Genomic DNA, 27692 nt, shown 5'->3' with positions numbered 1-27692 from the left:
CTGAAAGTATTTAGTGCGTGTAGTGTTACAATAGTCACGCAGGGTCTGCAGACATACTAGTACAGTCCCTCACACTACTAACAGTCTCTGCATTTAGATATTACGTGAGTATGGAAGAATAGGAAAGTTTGAAATCTTTTTATTCAAATATTCATGAAATTGTTAAGTGATTATAACAAGATGTTGATCGCAATGTAGAGCGACAGGTTCTAAATGTACATTACCTGATAGCAGGTATCTGGCTTCGTTGTTTTAAGTTTGGCGCCTAAAAAGAAACATATTCTATAGAAAGAAACAGTATCGTCAATGTTATAAGAAAATATTTTCCAGCCTTTACAACTTATAATATAAATTTTAAAAACAATAACTGCATGATTACTGTTAACAATGTATTTCACAGTAATACTCCTCCATGCAATTATAAAACATTCTAGGCTCACTTCACTAAACCAAAACGACCTAGCTACCATAAACTAAAGGGCGTCGAGGAATGCTGCAGTAAAAGGTTTCACCGATTTAGTACTCACAATACATGAAATGTATTAGATTTATTCATATACATATTTTTTTCTTTACAATATTTGCACTGTAAAATACAAACATATTTAAAGATAGTGAGAAAAGGTGCATAGAACATAAACTTCACGTTGGTTTCTAGTGCCGTAGAATATACAGTGTAAAAGGACTCGTGTACCGTTACTGTGGTAATTTGAAGCATTATCACAGCCATATTGAAAGGGGACAATACTTTTATACATCTTACTTTCAGTTTTGCACCCAATGCAAAATTATGTGGCCCATTATGATGGCAAATATGTAATAGTCATGATATATCCTGATGTGATCACACACAAACGCGTGTGTATTCACAAAAACACACGTTTACATGCACAAACATACGGACACACGCCCGTTCACACAGGCACACATACACATTCACGCAAAAATGTGCAGACACACACACACAAAACACACACACAGAAATGCATTTAAGTTTGTTTTCTTGGTGAATATATTGTGCAAACACTCAAATTCTATATGTAAAACACAAATGAATGATATTTAAATACACATGTTGTACAATATTTAAATATATTTTTCCAACTTCCACTGAACTTCCCCCACCCTTTACTAACAAATAAATAAAACGCTGAATAATAATATTATAACATACGTAGACTTAGGGCCATGTGAAAAGAACACCATACTAAATCCCATCTTCTCTTGATTGCTATTAAAATTTTATACAAACGTTAAGGTTTGTGGATAATTTATCGTAACGTAAAAAAATAAGCACACAAAATTTGAATATTTCTAATTTCCCGGGTCTTACCACGTCTATGGCTCTGTTCTGGGTCTCCAGATCTTTGGCCAGTTGCGGAATTTGCGGGTGCTGGAGATTCCTTGTCAGACACAGTGGAAGATCTACTTCGAGATCCTGGTTTGGAGGGAAATATTGTTAGCAACTTACGTCTGCATATCTGTATATCGGTATCACTATTACAGAAACCATGTTTTGATAAACAATCTGGCACAGATACAATGAGCATACAATATTTATTTTCAATTTTCTCAATCTTACTTCCTTGAGCACTCTTCCTGTGGTGACGTCCAGGTTTTTGGCTACTTGTGGAAGTTGAGGGTGCTGGAGAATCGTCACTGTCAGATGATGATCTGCTTCGAGAACCTGATTTGGAGGGAAATATAAATGGTTTATACATGTGCATATCTACAGTAATATTACTTGGATAGATGGTCTATCTGAATTGAAAAGTGGTTTTCAAGCAAGTACAAGTAACTGCTTCCTGGAACAGATTAAGTTAAATGGGTGATGATCAATAAGTCATGAAATATATAAATGATTGACATGGTCATAAAAATCACAGCAGCCAAGGTGTCATATGGACAGAATATAAATTACAAAACTGATTGAAGCAGTGACATAACTTAACACATACAGTGAAACTCCAATTAACTTTTAAAGTGAACAGAATATATGTTATCATTTAAATTATAATGTAGTACATGTAGCTTAAAATACAATGTATGGGTTTTTGAGTATGCACCTCTAATGTATAGATTTCGAAATTTTAATTAAAGAAAATGGCCTCAGACCAGTAGAAATTCAAAGTCAGATACTTGAAAAGCCCATGTGTAAATTAAATGCAAGTTTTCGGACAGACCATCAAAATGGCGTAAACGGAGCATTGCCTTCAGAAAACATGCTCAGCTAGTGTTTTTTTTTTATCAAAGAGGAAGTTTATTTTGTAAATATCGAGCTTTACAAGTGCGTCCTTTTGGCAATAACATAATAATATATTGTGGCTATTTCCGTAGTGTCCTTCGGCATTTAAAAATTTAAAAAAACTCTGTGATATCTATTGTCGGAGGTCATTATTTTTAGTTGTTTGATGTTTTTTGTAGTATTTTTGCAATAACAGTTATATTCAATTATGTCCAATATTTCCATGTCACACAAAACACGGCAAAATTGCATTCTCTTAGAAATTAATTTGCAAAACCTTCGTTACCTGGCATCATGAAAATATTATTGAAAGTTGAGAACAAAATGTCATTTCAACTTCATTTTTCTGTTTTCTTCAAATGGATCTATATATTGGGAATCTCTTTTTATACAAATGGAGATATATAAAATGCCGGTTAAAGAATAAAACCGAAATTTGCTTCACATGGCTCCACTAGGAGTTAAACAACTCAAGAAAGAAAAGTTAATGGGTATGGGTTGTTATTGGGAGTTTGTTAACTCATCCTTTAGGTATAATAAGTCAGCTCAGTTTTATAGGTAACATGCATGCACTTTACTCAGTGGCTTGTGTGTTTTGACTGATGAAAGGGCGATTTAAGGTAGACTGATGCGTAAGCTAGGATCTATTTTATTTCCCTGATCCATTTAGAAAGTGCAGAATTAAACGTTATAATGTTGTGAGATAATGCTGTCACATAAGAAAATGCATCGGGGAGAATTTGTTCATTCGAGATGATGACATGTTTGTTTTGAAATTGTTTTCGGTTTAAAACATATATACCTCACCTGAAGAGCTATCGATGTTTTTTCACAACTATTCATAACAAATAGTCAGGCAACTGGTCATTACATTCTGTGTAAACGATCTCACCTCACTGGGGAGGATACAGCCCCGCTGCCGTATGAGGCGCTGAGTGCTATCAAACCTACAATATCGTTCTCTGCCTGACCAGGACCCTGCTTCAACCGCTAATCAAAACGGTTCCTCACATACAATTGTATTAAAATATAAATGCTACTGATATATCTTTAAAATAAAGTCACTCTATTAATGTCACTTGCAAATTATATGGTATTACATGCCATATTCATGCCAAAGAGCAGTAGACATGATATAATTCCATACATTTATACATCCATTTTTGAACCTGACATTTACTGTACTATATTACCTGTACTTATCCGACGTGCTGGTGCATCTTGATTCCTGTCATAAAGCACCTGAACTTTTTCCTGAATGTCTGTAAACAAACACAACTTCACTGTATATGCAGTTCTCAAAAAACATGTATTAAAATCCAATTGAAGACTTTAAGAGTGACGATCGCATTTCATCTGAATTACTAGTATGCTGTTAACACTACCACTACTTTCAATCTACTAATTCTCTCAAAAGGTTTGGTAAAGAAAATACAAATATATCACATATTTAGGTATGAATGTTCAAAAGAGAATTCTAAGAAAAGATATTGTTTTCCATTTGAAGGCCTGATGCTGCTGCCACAATCAATATATTGACCTCATTCACACCCAAGAAAATGTTTGAAGTAAAGATGCTCCCAAACAAAATGTAAATTACGAACACATACATGTACAGTGTATGTGTATCAATGAGTTTTATGTGAGGAAAGCATCTAAAAGAACAAAGTATGTACCTTTTGTAATTAATCCGATTTCCTTGAGCATATCATGATTCTCCATCATCCACTCTTTCACCTCTTTGTCATAATTGTACAGTTTGTTCATAACATCTTGGTAATCCTTAAATAAACCAGTGTCAAGAGGTCTGTGCAAAATGGCGTCGTATTCCTCACCACTGTACCTGCCAGAGAGAGCCAGGAGACTGGACTTGAGACCGGAGAATTTTTCTCGGAATACATCCAAGCTGATTGCTGCCTCTTTTATATGAGCATACTCAACATTCCGATATCTTTTAACTCGCCCAATCTCGGCTTCTGTTGATTTATCGCTGTCAGAGGGGTTGTCCCATGCTTTGGTCTTAGTATTCAATGTTGTGATGTTCCTCAGCAAGAGAACAGTCAGTGTGATGTCTAAATCACCAACAGTTACTGATGTGGAGGGATTTCCAGCAGGATACAGTTGGTCTTTTTGCTGCTTATTAAATACTCCTCGTGGTAATCTAAACAGTGTTTTCCTGACAGTTCCATCACCAAGCACCCCACATAACAAACTGGTGTTGAGGTCAAACAAACTGGGGTACTTTTTCGTAAGCTCTTCCTGAAGAACATGTTGCAAGACCGCCAGGGCACGATCAACAATTAAAATGCACAAACGGAAATAATTCTCCTGGCCAGAGCCGGTGTATGACTCTATTGCTGTTGCCATGGTTCCTGTCACTTCTACGTCCTTACCTACCCCCCTGGAATGTAATTGGAGATGTAAACTTTACCAGTCAGTGTTGGTCCGATTATATCATCAGCTTTTTAAACAAAGTTAATTAATAATATTTCAATGTGAAGAGATTGAATACAGCAAATGGAAACAGCCAGGAGAAACAAAATCCTAAATCCTAAATAAATGTGACAAAATCATAGGCTTGCTGAATGCTGGGGCAGAATAAACGCTGGATGTAAACGTTAAGGGGCAGGGCGCATTATGATGATGATGACAAAGAGTGATGTGGTTCTTATTAGCATGTGCATTTCTACACTTCGTATACACTTGATCAAAAAATGGCATAGAAATAGTGCAGAAGTTGGGAAATAATTACTCCAAAAGGATCTTCCATTTTTATGCATTATTGGACCTTAATGCTCTAACATCAGTGGGAGGTCCAGATCTAGGGAAAATCTTTTTTTTTGTCCTGAGACACTTTAATGCATCGATCATTCATGCCAAGGTACTTTTATGTCAAAGGCTGCCAGGTGATGTTGTTGACATTGTGTCATAAAATATTTTCAGTGTTAAATTTCCATCTAATATTCTCAAAATTGCTCCCTGTGATTGATATGCATGAGGTACCAGAGTCTTGCTATCAACTTTTTATATCGTTCATATGACCAGACCATTGGTATCATTTAAGATTTATAATTTATAATTCACAGAACAATGGCATTGTATTATTAGGTGACCCAATGCCAACTTGCTCTATTGACCCAACTGACTGAAAAGCATACAGCGGTATTGACATTATGCGCTTTGAAAGAACTTTTGTGTCGTTGCTATTGTGCTCAACACAGACTGATGTTTTGTGCACGCGATTCAGGAGAGAAAACAAAACGCTGCATGGGAACGTACAGTGGTTGATTGTTTTGCGTTTAAGTGCAAAATGGTCCCCTTTTTGCACCTAATCAAGCTTTATTTCAGATTATTTCAGGTGCCAATCTAACACGTACTTGGAATTATGGCTTAATAGTAAGAATATATCGCCCAACAGTACGACAAAATTCGATAAATTCGGGTACAGTGATTTGTGACATCTTCATCAAATTCAATATTGCGTTTTAGAAACGACTGATAACAAAGGTCACCATCTGAACGAGTTTCTACAAATTGGATTAATTTTTTTCTTTTTTTTTTTTTTTTTTTGTATAAAATGGAGCAATTATAGAATACTCAGAAAAGTTCTCAACCACAACAAGTGGTAATATGTTTAACCGACAGTTGTATCTGGTATAACAGACCAAGGAATCAAGTCTAAAGAACGTTATCTAAATTATTGTAAAAGTAGCATTTGTTGTCAGGAAAAAAATAGGAAACTTAATGCATCTCGATCGTGTTAATAAATTGTTCTTTATCAAAGAAGAAATTAATCAGTTGTGTTATATTATGAGAATAAAGTAAAATATTCTTCATTTTACAGGATGGGGTAGTCTATTACGTGGAATGTGAAGGATGTGGTGAGATAAACATACGTGTTTGTGAAACTCAGAGGCTGAGAGATAGCAGAACACCAAAAATCAACCGACAAACGAGACAAGTTAACGATGAACCAAAATCGGAAATAATCTGAAAAAATCAAATTATTGACAAAATCAAGGTATTTACAGTGAAACCACTACAGAAAGCCTGGAAGCCATACACAACAAGAAGACAGGGACCACACTCAACAGAAATGATGTGGCCATCCTCCCAGACCTATACTAGCCTTTTATTAAGACAGTAGGTGGGGTATAAGAGACTCTTGGATAAGGTTATTCACCTGCAGGCCCCATTGCCTAATGAGAATGCTCAAGATATCGAAATATTGCAGGTAACATCACTTGTCATTATAAGCTACTGACTGAAGACAAATAACTTTATGCTTTGTCATTGGTGTTTTTAAATGATGGACTAAAAACAGATCTTTCGTGTATTATTATTTTTTATTATTGCTTTATTAGTGTCAGTAGTAGTGGTATAGGAAAAGTTGATTGTGCGTGTAGTAGTAAGCCTCATCCTTGATATAAGGTATAAGCCTCATACTGTACCTTTAAAACTTCGAACGTTCAGCGGCCGGTTTCACACCTAATTCTCGAAAAAACTTCATCAAGGTAAGATCGTCTCTACTCCGCAGATAAAACCAACGTTTGCAGGTTGCCAAGTACAGTTCACATGCTAAAGTCAAGTCATATTTTACGTTAAGTCTTGAATTCCGACAAAATTTGCCCAGGGAAGGTGAATAAAATGGCGCCCATCGAAAAATGTCAGGTGATGTTGTTGACATAAATAGAGCTGCGTCATAAAATATTTTCAGTTTCGCACCCTCCGTGTATATTTCCAAAGGCGATTCCTTTGATCCAGTAATATGCGCTATCTCTATCTTAGCATCAGGCTCTTATGTCATATACACTTATCTGTTCATTACTAACATTTCAGTTATCAACCTTTCGTGATTTCGAGCGATATTTGCCTTATAATAACTCGGTTTTGCTAGGTTGACCCAAAGTGAACTAAATCAATTGAATCGCTTGAATGAAAGGTATGCAGCGGCATTGACATTACGCGCTTTGACAATATGCACCTTTGTGTGGTTGCTGCTGTACTCGACACTGGGACATGTTCTGTGTAGGCTACGTGCTCCACGTGAGAAACCAAGGCGTGGGGTGCGTGAGTGTGAAAAACTGAGCAACTGAAAACAACTCTTTTTTAGCGAATTTGAATTTAATGAATTAGAGTTGAATTAATTTATCCTGGCTGGGAACTGCTTGCGCAGGAAGCTATAACTTTGTAGTGATACAATAATAGTTGTGCTGCGCATGCGGCATTTAGAGCTGTATTCCTAAGCGCTCGGGCAGGAACGTCATACCTGAATTTTTAAAAACTCTATATGTATTTGTTAAAGAAAACTTGGTCAAAGTAAAATGAGAAAATAATTAGATGAGACCCCACCTTTACCCCATATGATACCCCGCCCAACCTGCGTCCCGTTCAATTCGCTAAAAGTGAGAGTACGTTCACAGCGGTAAAGAGAAATGGTTTGTAAAAGAAAGACAACATAAGATAGCGTAGTGATTATTTTATTTTGATAATAAATATTAAAACTGCGTGTTTTTTTACAAGCTTTGTATCAATAACTGTAGAATGTAACAAATGATCGTCATGCTTTTATTCAAGTTTAATGTTCGCCACATTTCCGCACTCGAACGAACGTCACACTGCTCCGTGCTGCATACCCTGTTACTATAGAAACGTGATATCCCATAGTTCATAGCACCATGTCTTTTGTCACAATGAGCGCCAAAACCAGATGGAGGAGAAAACTGTCATATGAAAGCTGTGCGGTACCTGAAATAATTGAAATATCTGATTTTAACCCACGGTAAATAAACTTCTTGTCAGACAAGCAATTACTTTGACTTATACCTGATATAAACGAAACGTTTTTAGGGTTTTAGAAACAAATCTGTATAGTAGCTACTCGCTCATATTTTCCTTTTATTTAAAAGTTACTATCAACATCAAAACGTTTTACTCATTTCGACCAATACTGCAAACGGGTGTGAGTTAGACAATTAATCTAATTACATTGACTGCGCCTTCAGCGTGAATCCCCGATGAGATAGATAGATCCTGCCAGTACGATGATTTCTATTCTGGACACAGGCTTAAGTTTACTTTAGCGCGGAATAAAAATTACCGCTTAATTGACTCTTACTCAGCCAAAGTTTCACAAAACACTGAAAACCCCACTGCCTATATACCAGCATGCGCTGCTATTCCAATATCTAGAATATAAGCAGATGCTGGAATGAAACTAAGGGAAGTATTCTGATACATTGTAGTAGAGAGGTATCACAGGTCCACAGAGTTAAGGTCAGTCCTAGATATTTACAGACATTTCTCTGGCTACTAGTACTTTGAGCATACTACTGTACTGTACAGCATTGGATTTTGCATACAAAAGGGTAGTGTCATCATGCACCCAGCCGGTTCCCGTTGAGTTCCCAGTGTCCACTGAAATGCAAGGACCTCCTGCTTGACATACGTTATTATGTACAACGGATTTTGCATTAAAAGTTATCTAGGGTTCTGCTCACAACTAAACTGAGCCTCGTATCAAATATGGCGCGACCCACTTTCACGCTTGTCGTAATTTACATGTAATTACGGCGCAAGTGGGAGGAGGGGAATACTTTTGGAGATTTTGTGGCTTGCTTTCAGGTGTGCGCCATATTTCATCCGCGGCTCAGTTAGCCTGTGGATCAGGTTGCTTGTGAACAGATCCTGACAAGACAAACCTGATGCTCTGCACTGTGTTTTTCTACCGTCCCACTCTCCGCTAGTTAGACACCGCCTTACTGATGAGCCCATCAACGTGTGACCTTCATTGCATCTAAAGGTCACCTCATTGCCTGCGAAATAACCTATGGAGCGTTTGGTCCCGTTCAGCGGCGTCGCAAGATATCCGCAAGTCACAACTGAAAAAAAAAATTTAGTTGGAAATGAAGTGTTGACTACCTGTTGTTTTGATTATGATATCTACATGCACTGCAACGGTGCAAAATCCTGATAACATATGAGCTGTGATAACAATCATCGGGCTTCTATAATTTTGATGAGAGAAACTTTTTAAAAAACGACCATCTAAAAATACCATTTTTGTAAGTACTACTTCTTTCGTGTATTACCTATCATTTTTACTATACCACATGTTGGTCAAAGATATCAGTTAGGCCTAGAACTGCATTTTAATTTTAGTATTAAAATACTAAAATAAAGTGCAATGGCAGTAGCGAGTGGGGACATGCAGTTACTGCAGTATTGTATAAAGTCGGTGCTGTGCAGTATGAGTTACAAAAAGTTTAAAAAAATAGTGTCAAGGCTGATCATGAGAAGATCTGAATATATCGTGCAACTCACTCGGCTTGGTATCATTCACAGCTTTTTCAATCCCGAGCACAAATTCCCGCGTTGCTATGGCGACGTCCTCTCTCTCGGTCATCAGAAAGTCAAACAGACATTGCTGGATTGTGCCGCAGACTTGTGTCGCCCTCTGGCGGGTCTCATTGGACTGAAAATCAAACGGTATTTCATACAGCGGCTCAAAGTTCAGGTCTTGGTAATCCGCGTGGCTCGTGCCGTTGTAGTAGGTAAATATACTGGTGTTTTCTTCCGTCCTCCCTAGAAAATGAAAAAATTGCATCGTCGCTTATTTCTTTCAAAAGAGTTCACAATTTAGTTTTTACACATCTGCCGGAAAGCACGACCTTATTTATTTTTACAAGCAATACCCCTAGTGATAATGTGTTGCGTTGAAAATCCATTTAAGTGTTTTTAAAACTATAACGCATTCAACTTCTTTGCCCTTTTTTAATTAATGTGCGTAGTTCTCTATCTACAGCCAAAAGGCAAGCCAATCTCTCCAGAATTATCTGATCATTAAACTTATACACTTCAAAGAGTTATTTGACATTCCCCTTCACTGCCATGAACCCGACTTACATGTCTCTCCAAAGTTCACATGGATGTTTCTGGTTGTGGCGTTAGATGGCACCACTGTACCACTCCTGGCCATGAAGTCATCATCAGGGTCGTCATTCCAGGTTCCAACCAATCCCTGAGTCTTACCTTGGAGAGTGCAGCAGTATACAAGATTAATTTATTAAAACACTCAAGACACGTGTACCATTTGACAAAGATTTTTTCCCCTTAAAGATTCTCACGCCACAAGACCAAGTTCTTACTTACATATCCATTTTCTAATGAGGAAAAAGCGAATAAAATGTTTCTCGTAAGATATTAATCAGAAAATGGCAACAGCAATATTTAAGAACAAAATATTAGATGCCGAACCAGTACCTCAGTAGGCGGTTCTGCTTTTAAATAACACTGAAAAAAAAAACATTACCAACTTCTAACACTTACAATGGCCTTGTTATCTCTCTATTCTCAACTGATTCTTCTAGCCAGAGCCCTAAACCAGTGCAAAGTTACCTTTAAATGTGGCTGGCAAGAAGAGCTTCAGATTGAGGAAACCAGCCGCGGACTGTATCTCCAAGTACACGCCCAACTGCTGCAGACTGATCCCCAGTGCTGTAGTGTTCTGTGTATGAAAAGAAACACCTAATGCGAAGAAAAAGTTAATGAGCCTTTATATATACTAGTACAACTATCTACATGGTTTAGTTCACATATATATTAGCTGTCTTACCCTTGCTCACTACCTTAGGCGGTTATCTGGTAATGAAATCATCACTAAAATAATCTTAAATACTTAAAACATTTTTTCGAAAATAAGAAGAGCCACCAGTAAAATTTGACATCCACATGTACTGGTATTATTATTGTGTAGCTGTTACAGGACTCGTCCAGTGTGTAACTGTTTTCCCATTTTGAAAAATAAAAAGAAGAAAGATTGATGGCGGTGCAATGTCGACAGACTAAAAGTTAATGTACAATTTGCGCTTCTGATCAACCCGTACAGCCGCTGACAATTTTAGCGGTTACACAAGCCACAAGGTATGTTATACCGCATATGGGCACGACGTACCTGTCATAAAACCCAGGGCTAAATCATTGTATTCGACTCTCTTACTGTCCACCAAAACATTGATGGGTCTTCGGTCAGTCGTGTTCACTTCAATCACGTGGCCGTCACCTGACGTCACAGCCAATGACGTCAAAGCTGTCGCTCGTGTCATGATTCCTGCTTGAAAAATACGTGTTTTAAAGGATGCAATTTTAAGAAAGTGTTATGGATGTCGATCTCTAGAATGTATTTTACACGCTTTAACTCCTTTGCATATGACGCCATATGACGTTGCAACTTTAATAGCCGGTGATATAGATCATTCAAAATCCCATTTCTTCACCTACAATGCCACTACAGACCATATTACAGACGAAGGTCAAACAAATGTATTTATTAATCAATATAATATTTGTCGTACCTCTAGAAGTTGGTATTTGTTGTGTGCGCCCTTGTATCACAAAACGTTTGTCCTTTGTTTGCATAATGACGTATTCTCCCAACCCGTTAAAGGTGTAGAAGGTACCGTCCAAAGTCACCATGTGAAGATCACCAAAGGCGCCAACTGAAAATGAAAGCGCACAATAAATTGGAAACTAAAATATATCTGTCAGGACTTCGAACACCCCATTTTATAACTTTGCAGATCACCTTGTGCTTTTAAAATAGTATCCAACATAAAAAGGCCGATTTCAAACTTATTCGAATTTTTGTTTTGTGTGTTTGGTAATTGCATTTAGTGGCTTTTGTTGAGGGAGAAACATTGAGCGTGACCTAGCTACACGTATCTCTGAGTACTTCTCGCATTGAAAAATAACAGTAAATGTTATGTAGATGTACCCTCCGAACGACCAATCATAAATCACCAGCCATGAATGCCTGAGTTAATGCTAATTGTTGCCTTAAATTGGGGCCATGGACATTTTAACTCGATAAACTTGTGTAAGGTTTTCACGCATGGCCATATATCTCAGGCTCGTAGCCAGCAATTTGAAGGGGGGGGTCTTTTTCTGAAAAAGTGGACCTTTTACCATATAATCCCCATGTACCTAGGTCAAATTTTACCCAGAGTGGACCTTTTTCCAGCAAAAAGGGGGGTTCTTTCGAACCCCCCGGACCCCCCTGGCTACGGGCCTGTATCTGAAAGGTTAGAGGTAAAGGAGTTCTATAGCCTTGGCCACTTCATACCTATTCTTGGTGGCACATATCCCTTGCAGTCACGTGACGGTCTCCGGCGGAAGTACGTGCTCCTGCAGAGATCCTGGCTTTCAGACCACAGGCAGCAGAAATGCTGGGGCGCCACATCGTTTACAAAGTGAGACACGTAAGGGACTTGGTGGGGATGTGAACATGTCATATGGGCTCGGTCTAAGGTCCCGCCTCCGATTTCCCAGTCGGCTACATTGAGAAGTCGGCCTTTTCCGTCATAGCAGCATTGCATGGCTCCTCCTGATTGGCTGAAAATTGTTCCAACCATGGTAAAAATAGTTTTAATATTTAGAACTATAGCTATTGCAGCTTAGGTTTTTTTTTTTTTTTTTTTTTTTTGTAAATGTTGTAAAACAAGAGCGGGAATCAAACGGAGCACAAATTATCAAATGCACTACTCTAAAATTGCGGGAAGTTAAAACAGTTATATTACAATTTGGACTACTCGTGAATATGTTTTTACATAACTCTAAACATTTGTGACATTACAGAAATCAAACAAAAACCCACACTAACCTACAACCACTTGATATAACACAGTGCTCGGCGCCGGGGTTCAGCTCACAATTATATGCATAGGACTCCTGGTAGCAAGTAGGGTCTGGACCATAGCGCCCTCTATCTCTCAGTGCCTGCTGGAGCGTACAGGGGCATGGTGGGAGGTCTCCAGGCAACGGAACGTCTCTATCTTTGGCAAACCAAGATCTGCAGACAGAACCGGCAATGTCTTTTCGGTAAACTTTCAATGCTGATATGATGGATTCCCAATTCTTGGGAGTTGATCGCAGCCGGTCTCTGAGGTCAGGAATAACGTCATCTATAAAAGATGTATGTTCCGCGTTTTTCGTTTGTCCCAGCAAGACGGCTGTAATGTATGCATGCGCGTACCATTCCAAGGTATGAAGGTCCGACCACAGGACTGGAGATCTGGCGGGTTTCAAAGAAAAATGCAATAACATTATCTGAAGATAAAATAGCAGATTGTATCGCCATCATGTTCAACTTGACGGCGCGTGACTTCATTCATCTGGTGTGGACATTGGTCTTACGTCATATACGGATCTCGGTCAATTGTTAAATCATTAATCAACCATGAATTTGGGAAGCGTCTTCATTTATATTTGATTATGTTTTGACAAAAAGTTGTTATTGCAAGCAGCCATAATTGATCTTATTATACAACAATATAGACCTATAGCCTACACGTAGAAAGTAAAAAGTAGAAATCGTTGTATAAAAAGGTATACATTCACGTATTCTACAAATCATTGTTATTCCACAAATTATTTTCAAATGTTAAAAAAAATCTCACGTGTTCTTTTCCTCCACCGCTGATCCAGCAGACGACACACGTATGGCTCCACTTAATGCCGCCAGGGGCGCCACTTGTATCAACTCCCCAAGACGAGCAGTGCCGGAGTTTGCCATCCCTCTCGTCACAGGGATCCAGTGTAATTCAACCTGTCCATTGTCATCGTTACTTATGGCTAAAAGGTCGATATCAACCAGCGATGTGTTAAGCTTCTCAACTTCCCACCTAATAACGTATGGACCGCCATTATCCCAGGCCGCTCTGTTAGCGCGCACTACGTCATACTCTACGTCATAATGGTACGCTGGAGAAGGAAAAAGCCACGTGCTCAACTTGACTTGTGAGACACCAGTAGATGTTATTTAACACAAAGGCAATTTTTAGTATGGTTATATTCTAAATTTTCGAGATAGGTCTTTGATTAACGAGAAAAGTTGCTTAAGAAACAGATGTGAGTACAAGTGAACGCATAAATACTTAAAAAACGTTAATTTAATTTAGAACCCTTCGGAAATAATTCATTCAAACTCATGCGTCTTACTTGGAATGAAAAACGCTCTATATCTAAAAGACTTCCCAGCGTCAGTGGACAATTGGAAGCTGACGCGCTGTTTGTTGAACAACGGCGGGGCGAAGCACTTCGCGCGCAATTCGCTGACGTAGTATCCGGGTACCACTTGACCTCCAAATTTGCATACAAGGTCATCGGTTTCATTGAAGCAAGGACCTGACATAAAGACCTCTGTTCCACCGTATATGAGACCCTGGATTGGGGAAACCACAAGACCTCCTGTAATAGTTCACTGAAATATTGTGGTGTCACTTACCAAAAAAAAAAAAACATAAGCCATACTGCTTAGCTTAGCCTTACTTAGACGGCGCTACCACAGAACTTATACCAGCAGCACATCATTGTGTGGTTGAAGCTGTATATACGTGTATTAGATAAGAATTAAATAATAGTCTGTTTTTATGTTCAAGATCGATGCATATTTATGATATATATAAACAGAAATGTGGACATTTATGAAGCCCTTACACTCAGTTAGAAAATCAAACAGAAAAATGCTGGCTTGTCAGATAACGTACCTCTACTACTACTACTACAGTCCCCCGCAGCAGTGACCTCCGCGTTATCTACCTGAAACACCCAGCGTCCCGGTACACCAACATTCGTGGTGTTCTCCACGTCTATGATGGCGGCCGTCCGCGAGCCTGGAACGCTGAAATAACGCTTACCGTCACCAGCGTTGAATCCAGCCTAGAAATGGAAAGATGATTGGTTAACCCAAGACCCGATATGTATATGCACAGTTCCGGTTTATGTGGGCCGTACATGAAATATTTTCTCGACAGATAACATGCTTCGTATGTGGGTTAATATATCAAAATAAAACTGTCGTCCAATATATATTGATCAAGACCCAAACCTGCTAAATCCCATTCAGGTCTGTATATTTTGACCAAACGAAGCCCCATAACTTAACGATTCTTAAATATAATCGGCGCCAAATATAACATAAAGGCTTTCTTAATATGTACTGGTATAATATTGGCTGACCATCATGAAATTTTGTCAAAGAGATCTAAATCGTGGATGCTTCGATAGATCTGACTTGTTACTAAGCATGTGGGGAAGCATATACATATTTGAAGTCACTATTGTCTCATGATTAAAAAATAAGTTTTCTTTCCCTGACCTGCGCTGGAGTCCCCCCTGTACCTGACGACCCCCCGCTGGCAGACCCCGTGGTCCAGGTGATGACGTCATAGTTGAAGATGACGAAAGAGTGTATTTCGTCTGTCACTAAGACTGCTTGGAAGGTATTCGTCTGTGAAATAATGAAAAACGTTAGTTTTAAAACATAGGAGTGTCATTTTTCTTGGGTAAAACGTTAAAAATGTCATATTCGATATATATTTTAGGGAAAGTACACATGCCTTTGATAGGCCTACATATTCATCATTTTCATTATACATGAGTAAAAAAATACTTAAAAGCAGCTTTCTAATGTGACACCACTCACGTTTGATGTCGCAGCTGTATCTTCGTTCCTTCTGTAATAAGTCACGTTCGCCCACGTACAAACAAAAGCCCACGTAGCTTCAAAACGTCCCTGAGACAAGAATGCCCCCCTGACGTCACCATTAGCGCGCTCTAAAATGGTGGCATCTGTCGTCTGCCGGTAGTAAACGCCGCCGTGGTTGTACCTGGTGTCGACGTCTGCCCAGAATGGCGTTATGAGACGCCAGTTGTTCCCCAGGGGGAAGGCGTCCGGGGTGTACTGGCTGACCTCTCGGAGGAACGAGATGGCGCCATTTGTGTCCACCTGAGCGAAGTAAGACGAAAGGCAGTTTTTATTACAATATTCCGAATACAACTGGTGAAAGTGGTGGAGGTTTTGGATTGAAGCAATGTTGGGGGTTGGCTCGAGAATGCTGGTTTTAGGAAGGTTCCATCCGTACATATGTATTTATTTGCTAAAACGCAAATTTTATCATCAGGAGTGCTTAGTTCAATTTGATGTGTTGATAAAAGTACAGGTAGGCCAAATCTTAAGTTTTATTAGCGTTCTTAATAATAATAATAATAATAATAATAATAATCCATTTTATGGCACATTCGACAAAAAATGGCAAGGGGCCCTAAAAATTTACAGTATAGTGTCAAGTCACAATTTATAAACGCTACAAATAAAACGACACGACAATAAAATGTACATACTGTAAACTGTCGTATAGTGACTTACATAGAGTGATGTATGGAGGCTGTCAAAGTAAGGGAATTCTACGGTGATGTGAATCATTCCCGTGCTACCATCGTCGTTCTTAGGTGCCACCGCGTCCCCCTCCGTCGTCCCGTGAGGGTAGAGTACCCCCGATGCCCATGAACTCTGCCAAGACCTACTGGAAATAAGCAAACACAACAAACACGCAACTAAGTCCATTTTTTATGTCCAAAACTTCAGGGCCCGGTTACATCCATCCAAAATAAAAACTAAAACTTCTAATTCCTTTCAAGATGGGTGTATAGATGACTCGTTCGTTTAGATCTAAAGGTATGCGGGTTTTCACTTTAAAAAGAAGATAATCTCATTGTGACAGACGCGGTTTAGGTCGGGTGTTCGGTACTGATAGCGAGGTGGGACTGTCCTTCCGCTGTGATGACGTCAAGAGCCTTCACAGACATGACCGTATCCGGATTTGGCCGGAGTTAACTGTAGACGCCTCTAGGTGCGGCTTTACGTTTTTAGCCACGTCAGTCAGGAAGCAGAGTTGCGAAGGCAACGGTAAATATTATATCTTTGAATCGAACAGTTTAAATCTGAACCACTACCTTACTTGGCCAAAAATATACTTATTTGTGTTACGGGAAATTAAATGTGTACTTCACTACTTCTTATCAGGTTGAATATTTCAGTTTTGATGTAGATATTGATAGAAACTAGGACTCAATATCCAATATAGGACTGAATATTGAGTCCTAGAAAGAAGTCAGTTACATGTGCTGAAACCGAAAAAAACTAAATCCCATTTTCATTTTTGTGCTCAGTAAGACAAATGCACTGGCATTTACCATATCCGCTTTTCAAGTTTAGAGAATAAAAACTGAAAACATTGTTCAATTGTAGGTTTAAAAAATCCAATGTGGTCTTTCTTCCAACATGGTTCAATGCATGCTTTTCAGTTTTTGAGTTTGAACCAAACTGAGTTTGAACCAAAATGACCATCTATCTAGAGACATACCTGTGAATATCTGTGAAAAATCTATCAGTCGCCCTGGTAGAGGGTAACAAATAGACACGTAATACTTTGGGGATTAGGTGTTCACGTACAAGCATCACCTCCAAACAAAAAAGCCGCCTGGTCGCACGCTGCTACTATCTGTTTGCAGGATGCGCTAGTAGTCGGTTACTAAATAATTGCACTGTCTATACATTTAACAGGCCCTTAATATCAGAGCGGGATCTGGAGCCCTCAGTGTTTTAGTTACAGCAGCTAACACAATCAAGAAGCAGAAAGCCATTCTTGTCCGATTTTTAAGAACTTCAGCGGCAATTATTGATCACGAGTGTAAGGTAATAGTCACCCAATTAAATTTTTAAAAACTTTTAAATAGTTCATTAAAGAAAAGCCTGTTGGTCATTTCCCTCGTGTTACACTGAAAAAAATTGAAGCAAAAACTAAATTTAAGTCCCCCCCCCCCGCCCCCCGATTCCTGGTGGGTGAAAATAGATTTCAAGAATAGATTTGGATAAGAGTAACACACCCCTTTCTCAAAAGAAATCAATAATTATATTATTATAAGCAATATACCTCTGATTTTAAGGAATTAAAGAAAAACAAAACAACGTATTTCTTGATAAATAACATTTTTTCTTCACCGACAGGATCGCAATTCTGTACAAAAAGCCGTCAGCTTAAACCAAACTTATAACATCAATATCATAGAACTAGTTAATCCCTTTCAATAAATTCAAATACTTAAATAATGAAAATTCAGCAATCAATATAACCCATCTTCATACCGTTTGCACCATATTCTCTTCATACAACACGCTGGCTTGCCACACCAAGTGAGCAGCATTGGAAATCATGAATATTATACAAAATGAAAAATGACAAAAAAATTATCACATGATATTCGACTGTACAAAAATGAGGCAATGTATAACATTATACAAAGATGTACAAACTGCGCCCGCCTACTCTACCCTAGAAGACCCCTCTTCTTCATAAACTATACTCTACCAGTCTAGAGACAAAATGTTACACTGCTACGTCACAATTAAGTGTATTTCCTTAATATCTCTTTTCTTTAACTCCCAAGATTATGCATTTTATGCAGACATCACCTAAAATCATATAACTACAGAGAAACCAACTATTAAGATATATTTAAATGCCAATTGTGTTGCCCCTAGCAGATATAGACGTGATACAATTAGGTTGGGACTCAGCCTCAACTTGGGAGTCTTATCAATAAGCTATCGATATACTAGCGACTACTGCGAGTATGTGTGACAATTTATACACTGCCGTGCCACTGTCAAATATAGGAAAATCCAAGTTACAAGAAACACACATCATAAGTAATCTGTGCTTGGATGCATTCACTGTTCTTTAAGTAAAAATACCATCGATTATTTGTTCTTCAGGCTTGAGAAACAAAACACCTTTGAAATATTGTCCTTACAATATCAGAAAACCATAATATATCAGGAGCCTCAAGTTAATTTTTTTAATTAATAAAATAAATAAGGAAATAATAAATAAGGAAAGAAATTGCTCAATACAGCCATAAATACCATTTACGGAATTACGACTTCATATCTCCATGCCGAGGAATAAACTTGACAAAAGGCCAGAAGCCTCTGATAATCAGCAACCATACTAAGCTCACTACAGGATAACAGTACTTCCAGCCAAAAATGCTACAAGGCAGATGTCAAATCAAAATCAGGTCGAGAACCAAAGGTAAATATAGGAAAGTAAATTATGTAACATTTTGGAGGAGATACGTACACTGGGTGAACTTGGTTTATCCTGGAGAGAGCATCGTCATATATACAGAACTAATTTTCATAGCAATAAGTTATCATCAACAAATTCAAAAATGAAAACAATCCTAATTTACGCTTGAAATAACCTTTAGATCCAGATTTAATAGAATCTAGGGCAAAAAAGGCATGGACTTGTAAAATGTCAGAAGAAGATTTTACCTAGGACCAAAAGACCTACTTGGCTTTGCCCCATACAATATGCAAAATATGCATAAAAACGGGTACGAGTTGGCAACAGTATTGGTACATGGGGGTAAACAATGGTATACAATATTGTCAACACTGTGATGTGTACACTACAACACAGCATGTGTATCACTGTAGCTCTACATCGCAATCCAGAAAGAAAACTGTGTAATGCTTAAATAACTTTGCTACACTGTACGTGTTCAAGGGGATATAGTTCAGCACAAGCATCAATACAGTTTTTTAAGTCTGACTGTAACTTGTTGTCAACACTGCAAATTGTAGTAGGAAGGTTAAATATTTATGAAGTCTAATATAACAACTGTGTTACAAAAAGCTTAATATCCACAGTACTATTTGAAAGTGTAGTTAACAGTATCCTTAAATATTATAAGCAATGTCATAATACATGGCAGATACATGGCAGAAAAATGGCATTATGGAGTCATAGATATTACACTGCTCAAGCTTATATTTTGACATATAGTATTGAATGATAAAACTAGCAACTTTGCCTATTCCAATCAGCTACAGTATTGTCTCAGGAGTAGGAAATCTCCCCACTACATCTTCAAGTTTGGGTGCAGTTTTCTAGATGTGAAAACATGGCAATAATACCACTAGTACTGCTGCAGTTTTAAAGCCACCTTGGAGGAGAGTTTTCAGGATCCAATCAGTGCAGAACATTAGAAGAGCATATTGAGGCAGGTTCCAGAACTCACATCTGCTTTGTTCAATGCACACTTTTTCCAAATATATCAAACATTTTCCATCTATTCCTAAATTCTAGCCTCAGTTCAGTTGAGAAAACTATAGTTATCCCTATCTTCACTGTGCTCTAGGCCTACGTCTCTCTACTAGATAATTGCACATGGCTTAGTGTGCTGGGATAAACCTTTCTCCACTGTGCTCTCCGAACTACTACAGCTCTCTCTATGTTCTCAGCACCTTGTCTGCATCACACTATAATGCTTTTTTTTTCTTCAATCTTTTTACAATCAAACATCATAAACAAGAACTGTCCTTTTGATACAAAAGCAGTTACATGTACTGGTAAGGCATATACAGTGCATTGAAAGACATTTGGCAATTCAAGTCATGCACACCGCATGCACTTTGCGAAGCATGAAGCTTTTCATTTCCATGATGATGTTGATTACATAGTAATGATAATCATTCATATATATATACATCTCATTTCTAAGAAAGGATCAACTTGGGTGCGATGCTGATGGTGCCTGTATCGTATGAGCAGGATAAGTAGTCACTTGACTGGTTGGCCAGACATCTGACATTTGACCTTGACCCAGCATTTGACCTTGGCCATGCATTTGACCCTGACCAGGAATATGACCTTGGCCATGCATCTGACCTTGCCCCTGCATTTGACCTTGGGCTGCAATTTGACCTTGCCCATGCATCTGACCCTGACTGGGAATTTGACCTTGTCCATGCATTTGACCTTGGGGTGCAATTTGACCTTGGCCATGCATTTGACCTTGGGCTGCAATTTGACCTTGCCCATGCATTTGACCTTGGGCTGCAATTTGACCTTGTCCATGCACATAGTGTTGCAGTGGCTGGCTGTACATGGGGACCCCAGCCCCATACATCTGCTGTCCATGGTGAACTGGGTGCATGCCATGTGGGTGTGGAGGTGGGTGCTGTGGCATCCCCTGACCCCCACCTGCACCCATATAATGCCCACTAATGGATCCATGTCCGTGGTATGTGTAATACTGCTGCTCAGGGAGGGAAACATTGGAATAGTTCATACTGGTACCAGAAGGGGGCATGCTGTTGTTACTGTTGCTGTCCACACTCGGCTGGTGGGTAGAAGCTGTGGCCATCTGCGGCAAGCTCTCCGTGGACCACTTTCTGGTCAGAGGGGGAGTGGACTGGGGTGTGGTGCCCGCTGACCCACTGTGGTGGGAGTGGGGGTGACCAATATCAAGCACCTGCTGAACCTGTGTACAAGTCTCTCCCTTCAGACTCTGAGTCCTCTTCACAGGCACCCCAACGTGCATGTTGTCAAACTGCTGCTGCATCTGCTTCAGCTGGCTCTGAGATGGCTTGGGCTGCTCCATCATCAGCTGCTGCTGTTGGCCAGCGCGGGAAAAGTCTGTATAATGCAGAAAGTCATCTGCGACGTTCTGGGTTTTGCCCTCCATCAGTGTCTCCATCTGGTGGTGAAGTGAAGCTTGCTGTGGGACGAACATTGCTGGATGGTAGAGCTGGGGGTAGGAAAGACTGGCTGCAGGAACATTGAAGTGTTGAGCCTGTTGTTGTTGTTGTTGTTGTTGTTGCTGGGACAAAGCCCCTGTTTTGGTGTCTGGCATATCTATTGACCTTCTCTCCACTTCTGCCCCCTCTGCAGCCTGGGGCACTGTACCAGCAGGTGCTTGTTGTTGTTGTTGTTGGGTGTCTGATGTCCTGCCACCCCCTCCCACCTGATGCTGCTGTTGCTGTTGTTGTTGTTGATGGAGAAGCTGCTGCTGCTGTTGGTGATGTTGGAGCTTGAAAAGCTGCATCTTGTGTTTGTGGTACTCGTGCAGTTCTCCCGTCTGTTTCTGTATCAGGTCGTCCCTCTCTGCTTTGTGTCTGTAACAAATAAAGAAATCCTGTTCACTGGAGGACATTCACTTTTACAGCTTACAGTTAATGTTTATTTCTAAATGCATTTTTCACTGTCAATATTTCATTCATTTTTAAGTTAACTGCATATTTTTACAATTACATGATATGACATTCTTTGTGAATCAAACACATCTTTTCAGGATATTTCAACAAAGTTGAGCAGGAGCAGGAGCAGAAAAAGAAACTGCATATATTGTTTAACAAGGCAGAGTCCTTCTCATATAAACCAAAGCAAAGAGGTCATCCCATCTTTTTTTTTCCAAACAACACAACATTTAGTAATGTCTCACCTGGAGAGTATTTGCTGATATTCAGGATCCATGGTGTACTGGACTTGGTACAACATATTCATGATCTGGCCAGGGTTTTCTGGGACCTGACAAAGGAGACAATCACACACACATGGTTAGCACAACTGATCATCGACTACTGAAAATAACTGCTAATGACTACTAAGAAAAACCATGGCAGGTGTCTGGACCCGCACTACTCACACACACAACACTGGCCACTTCGGAAGTATTTTTAAGGCAGATTAAAATTGTTCTTCTAACGTTATTGGCTTGATAAAAATTGGATTAAGTGAAGCATTAGAATATTTTTAAATTTCCTTAAAATGCAAGAAAAGCAATTTCTTTCACTTGCTGCAGTTAAGTTATAGGTAAATGCTTATGTCGAAAGTCAAATTTTTATATTCTGTACCAGTGCAAGCCCATTTACATTTTTTAAATTTCTTTAAAATGCAATTATATTCACAGGCTGCAATTAAGTTATAGATAATGATTACATATGTACTGTTAAGTTGACTGTTTATGAAAATCAAATCAATCAAATCAATTCATTAAAGCTATTCCCATATTCCATACAATCATACACAAATGCTGATCAGCTAAGAAATAATCCTGCTCCACTCTACCACTCATTACTTAATACACAATAATTAGCAGTTAAAATAAGCACTGGCTTTAATAAAAGCTTTGCATCATAAATATCTTTTGGCTAATCATAGCAGGTCATGATGGGTAGAAAATCTAAACTTAATCATACTGTATAATCTTATGAAAGCATGTCAAGCTTTTGGTGTATTCATTAGCCACAGACACTAGCTAGTAAATGGACCAAATGCTTTTCAGAGTTACTTTCCAATGTATGAACTTTCATGAATAATATGTCATGTACAGATGAATTACCAAAATACAAATTATGCAGAGTTTATGTGATGAAATTTGACAAATTTAATTCCTTGTGTCAATAAGTGTCCTCTGAAAGTGTCGTTTTCATAGTCGACGTCTTCATGTGAATACATGGATCATCTACACTAGGTTACTGTTATTCAATTTTAGTTTTTAAGTTACCTTCAGTGTGTACATTCTATATGGCATTTGTTGTGAGACAACATTGATCAAACAAGCAGGCAGGTGACAACAATTGGTTATTTTCCACTTTTAAAGAGGCTGTTGCACTTTTAACATTCATATCACACAGGCATTATAACAGCAGACAAAATCAAAAAAAGCTTGGATGCAGACAAAATCATCTACACTATCAAAACTTTGCTCAAAATTGATAATAATTAATAAATAAATCACAGAAGCACAGCCAAAAATAATAAAGAGTAATAAAATAATGAAATAATCATACAGAACAACTGCAAGGCTGAGGGAAACGACAGAGAGGGGTGGTGGGTTCTATCTATCTGAGCTACTGCCAGGAGGAATGCAAGGATTTCACAATGGCAATCATCGGACATATGTCTACCTATGATGTGGGGGTAAAATAACATCAACCCTAATCCTGTCAAGAATCAGTTTATTCTACTTATTACCTTCCCTCCCTTCTTATAAACCATTTGATAAAAATGCTACCACGTTCTGCATCAACTGCATTCAAAAGTAGACCAAAAGTTGAAAATGGTGAAATGTTGTCTGTGCAAAATGGATGAAGAGTTTCATGGGTTTCCATATTTCAGCAAAGAAATGGTCCATGGTCAATGTTGTATTCATAAGTTAGTACAGACCTTTTAGGGCAAGCTAATTCTGAATGAACACTAAGGCCAAAGTTAACTTTGAACTAAGGAACTTGGCTTTTTAGTTATGAACATGGTGCGTAATAAAGAAACAATGGCTTCCAAAATGAACATATTGCAGCCAAGGTACCTACGTGGGACTTGACCATATCCAGACCACAAGACAATGAAAATATCTGGGCAATATTATATATACTATTCTTAAGTATTTTTGCAGGTGAATTGTGAAAGTACTACTTAGAAACACTTACAAACAGAAAATGCCAAGATTTTTAGTTCAATATAAGACTACTTTCGGATTGTGAAAAACAACTTGTGAAAACTGATAATCCTGATTTTACATTAATATCTCCACTGGTCCTATCCTTCAAAGGCTCCCACATCACAAAAAAGCTTGTTTATAGCAAGATTATGTTGGATTGAGAGTAGAATAAGCTTGTGTTATTGATAACCAGGTTGATTAACCAGGAATTGAAATATCTTAGACCCAAAGGGCTTTCCTAGGGGAGGGGCATGGGGGATGGGGTACAACCACCTTACAGTGCCTCAAATACCAAATCCCTGGTTAATCAAACACATTCTCAATGAAACACATTGGACCAATATCCAGTCCCAAACAATCCCAGTGAAGACAGACCTACATCCACCCACCCAAAGCCTTCATCCCTCAACCTTTGCAGGATTCCTAGGTCGCTCTTACCACATCATGGCCAAATTCAACAAAGTTAGAGGCCGCATTCCCAAACCCTTGTAAGCCAGGCACTACCTCAAGGAAAGGCTTGGTAGTGGAGTAGTCCTGCCAGGAAGAGGAGGAGGAGGAGGAAGTGAACCCATAGTCATAATGACTACGGCTGTCTCTGGAGTCCACAGGACTGGAGTGAAAGGTGTCCCTGCAGTCAGAGGGACGACTGTGGTCCCTGTGGACTAAAGGACTACTCGGCTCTGGGACAGACCCTCTCCGAGGTCTATACACCGACTGCTGTTCACTGAAATCTTGGGGGCGACTGGGAGGGTTTCCGAGTTTAGGCCAGTTATGAGTGAAGGCGGAGGATGGTTTGGGACTCAGCCGAGGATTCGGACTTGGGGATCGCTGAGGGTATAATTTAGAGGCAGTCTGGTCATATTCCAAGGGCAAGTTTGGTGGAAACTGGAAAGAGCTATGTCCGTAACGGGTTGGTGTCGGGGACTGGGGCGTGGACCTGGTTTTGTAGTTTATAAATGAAGGATAAGAGTCTGTTTCATCGTAAAGTGAAGGGGAAGACCCGGCGTACTCCCTGCGTGTTAGTGTAGGTGGAGAGGGTGGACTGCATGTCTCCATGCAGCAGTTAACAGACAAAGAGCGTCTGCGCCCTGACGATTCACTGACAGTTAGTAGCTGGTTAGGTTGGTTAGCATGGTCATGGTCATGATGAAATATGTAGTTAAGCTGGGGTGACAATGTATTAATAAGAGCATCATCCACGTGCAACCCTTTGGCTAGTTCCTCAGGCGAGGTGGCTTCATGGATCTGAATTTGGTGATCAGGGTTAATGACACTAGTAGTAGCAGCAGCAGCAGCAATGTTACAATGAGGTGATACAACAATGGTAGCAGTGGAACAAGTGTCACTAGTAGTGCTCAAGAGAACAGTTGGTACCTTCAAGCCAGGGTCAGCTGTTACGGGAGTCTTCTTTAGTCCAGCTGTGGTCGGGTCAGGGTGGTCACTCTGGTACTGACCGTCACTCAGAACATAAGCATGCTTCACACCACCGGGCACAACACCAAAGCCACTCACAGAGGAGGTTACAGGACCCTGCTGCTGCTGTAATTGCTGTTGTTGTTGTAGAAATTGTTGTATTTGTTGCTGTTGTTGTTGTGAAGGTTTCAGGGGGAAAGCCACATTGCCAGCACTCTGAGCTCGGAGGTGGCTGACTTTAGGATGGAGAGGGGGTCTGTGAGGGGAGATGTGATGACTACTAGAACTAGTGGAACTCAAAACAGTGCTACCACTACCAGGTAAAGAAGACATGCTGTTAGAGAGCACCTCGGGCAGAGAATGGCGCCGTAGGTCGGCAGCGATCAAGTTTGCCACCACTGGCGGCAAGGTGTCATAATGCCTGTCATGTTCATGTTCGTGTTCAAGAAAGTCTCCCACGGGAGAGGAGGCCCCGCTACTTCCCAAACCACTCTCCTGCCCTATACTGGTGACAGTGTTACTAACAGTCTGCAGGTGCTCTGTGCTACTTACATCTCTCAATCCACCACCAGCTGCTGGGGCTGTTGTTGCTGTTGTTGTTGGTGGTGGGGGTTTATCACCAACATCTGTCTTCACACTCAGTTCTACATCAGAAGTTGCTGTGTTACTATTATCTACCAATGCCCCTTCAGCAGGTTTAGTAGTAATAACAGTGGTAGTAGAAGCAGAACTGTCTATAGATTTAGTAGTGGTAGTGGGCAGTGTCTCTGTCACTGGACTGGGAGACGGCGGTGGAGTATGTGAAGGGGCCGCAGACTGGGCCACAGCGTCCTTGGTTGTCGTCACACTGAAACGCCCCTTTCTCCGGGCTTGCTGTGTACTTTGTTGATGACCTTTCCCACCAGTAGAGGGCACTGTCTCGGTCGCTGGCTTGGCATCTGCTGGACTATCCATGGGACGGGCTGGCATTGCTGGCTCACTTTCTGTTCTCTGTATTGCCTTCAGTGGATCGTTGTCCACCTTCTTCACTGAAAACCTAGACAGCTTCCTCTTTGGAGGAGCAGCAACTTTCTCTCTTGCTGCAGGAACTGGTGCCTCTGTTGTAGGAGCCTCTGTGGACGCAGGTTGCTCTGTCTCTCCTTGTTTACTGCTGGGAACTGTTGTGGGCACTTCCCCTGGCAAGGAACCTTCTGCTGGTTTGTCATCCTGACCAGAAACATCCGGACTCTTCTCTCTGGTTATTGAAGACAAAGGAAGAGGAAGTGCTCCCATTTCTCCTCCAACACCAGCACCAGAGGAGGTGGCAGAGGGCACAACAGCACCCGCAGAGGCTTCCAGCGACCCAGGCAGCAGCGGGGGAGGGAACAACGGCTGTGTGAGGAGCAAGTGCCCTGGTGGCGCATTCACAGCTCCTGCTGGTGGAGGGGAGGTCTGGAACCCATGGGCCACTTTGGTTCCAGGGTAGAGTTTCTCTATCAACTGTTGCTCCAGCTGCTGTAGGCCTATCATCCTGCGCTGTCTGGAGGGAGTCAAGGGGAGCAGATCCACCACTGCAGAATCAAGTCCCTGGGGTTGAGTGGTGATGACACCTTCATCCGCACCACCGGTGTTCTTCCTTGGGGTTCCTACAGGAGACTGAGGGTGTGAACCTTGACCTTGCACCTGACCTTGACCCATTTGTTGCTGGTATGGCAGGGCTGCCATCTGCTGTTGCTGAGGCATCTGTCCCTGCATCTGCATGAATGGCATCATCTGCTGAAGATAATTGGCAACATATGCATTCTGGTACAAGTATTGTTGAGGTTGGCCCTTTACAGGTAGGAAAAACATAAAAAAGAAGAAAAAAGAGAAAGCACAGTTAAAAGTTAGTCAACAACACTGAAAGAGTAAAAGAGTCACGTTAGGC

General features: G+C 40.0%; 3 protein-coding genes and 1 long non-coding RNA gene across 13 annotated transcripts in view; 1 reads left to right on the top strand and 3 right to left on the bottom strand.

Moving 5' to 3' along the window:
• Positions 1-624: 624 nt before the first annotated feature.
• Positions 625-7322, bottom strand: LOC147760981 (uncharacterized). The gene is made up of 5 exons (XM_087014359.1): positions 6697-7322; positions 3922-4646; positions 3439-3507; positions 1583-1687; positions 625-1438 (listed from the first exon to the last, which is right to left on the bottom strand). The coding sequence occupies exons 2-5, from the start codon at positions 4610-4612 to the stop codon at positions 1272-1274; spliced, it is 1032 nt and encodes a 343-aa protein (XP_086870485.1). The 5' UTR covers positions 4613-4646; positions 6697-7322; the 3' UTR covers positions 625-1271.
• LOC147760980 (uncharacterized) lies at positions 5530-7752 on the top strand. Its single transcript, XR_015334895.1, has 2 exons — positions 5530-5687; positions 6090-7752. It is a non-coding gene; the product is annotated as an uncharacterized LOC147760980 (long non-coding RNA).
• Positions 7710-17080, bottom strand: LOC106172882 (protein mesh-like). 2 transcript variants are annotated; one of them, XM_087014357.1, is made up of 15 exons: positions 16449-17080; positions 15726-16028; positions 15399-15530; positions 14788-14959; positions 14240-14488; positions 13699-14002; positions 12903-13313; positions 12366-12634; positions 11599-11742; positions 11199-11357; positions 10643-10771; positions 10151-10276; positions 9569-9829; positions 8947-9126; positions 7710-7993 (listed from the first exon to the last, which is right to left on the bottom strand). In XM_087014357.1, the coding sequence occupies exons 1-15, from the start codon at positions 16644-16646 to the stop codon at positions 7914-7916; spliced, it is 3117 nt and encodes a 1038-aa protein (XP_086870483.1). In that variant the 5' UTR covers positions 16647-17080; the 3' UTR covers positions 7710-7913. The 2 variants fall into 2 exon arrangements, with proteins under 2 accessions (XP_086870483.1, XP_086870484.1); XM_087014358.1 differs by having other exon boundaries at positions 11199-11354; positions 16449-16868.
• Positions 17081-18054: 974 nt separating this feature from the next.
• Positions 18055-27692, bottom strand: part of LOC106172880 (uncharacterized) — a 41731-nt gene continuing 32093 nt past the window's right edge. For 6 of the 9 annotated variants that reach the window (XM_087014588.1, XM_087014591.1, XM_013553802.2 and 3 more), the window contains 3 exons: positions 25748-27595; positions 22376-22461; positions 18055-22049 (listed from right to left, as the gene is read on the bottom strand). In XM_087014588.1, the coding sequence (XP_086870714.1) occupies positions 20660-22049; positions 22376-22461; positions 25748-27595 (3324 nt within the window). In that variant the 3' untranslated portion in view covers positions 18055-20659. The remainder of the gene's footprint in view (positions 22050-22375; positions 22462-25747; positions 27596-27692) is intronic. The other 3 variants (XM_087014595.1, XM_087014592.1, XM_087014593.1) reach the window with 3 other exon arrangements.

Source organism: Lingula anatina, chromosome 6, assembly GCF_051362555.1.
Source record: "Lingula anatina isolate TDL-2025a chromosome 6, LinAna3.0, whole genome shotgun sequence".
Classification (NCBI taxonomy): domain Eukaryota; kingdom Metazoa; phylum Brachiopoda; class Lingulata; order Lingulida; family Lingulidae; genus Lingula; species Lingula anatina.
This window is presented reverse-complemented; position numbering and strand designations above follow the sequence as displayed.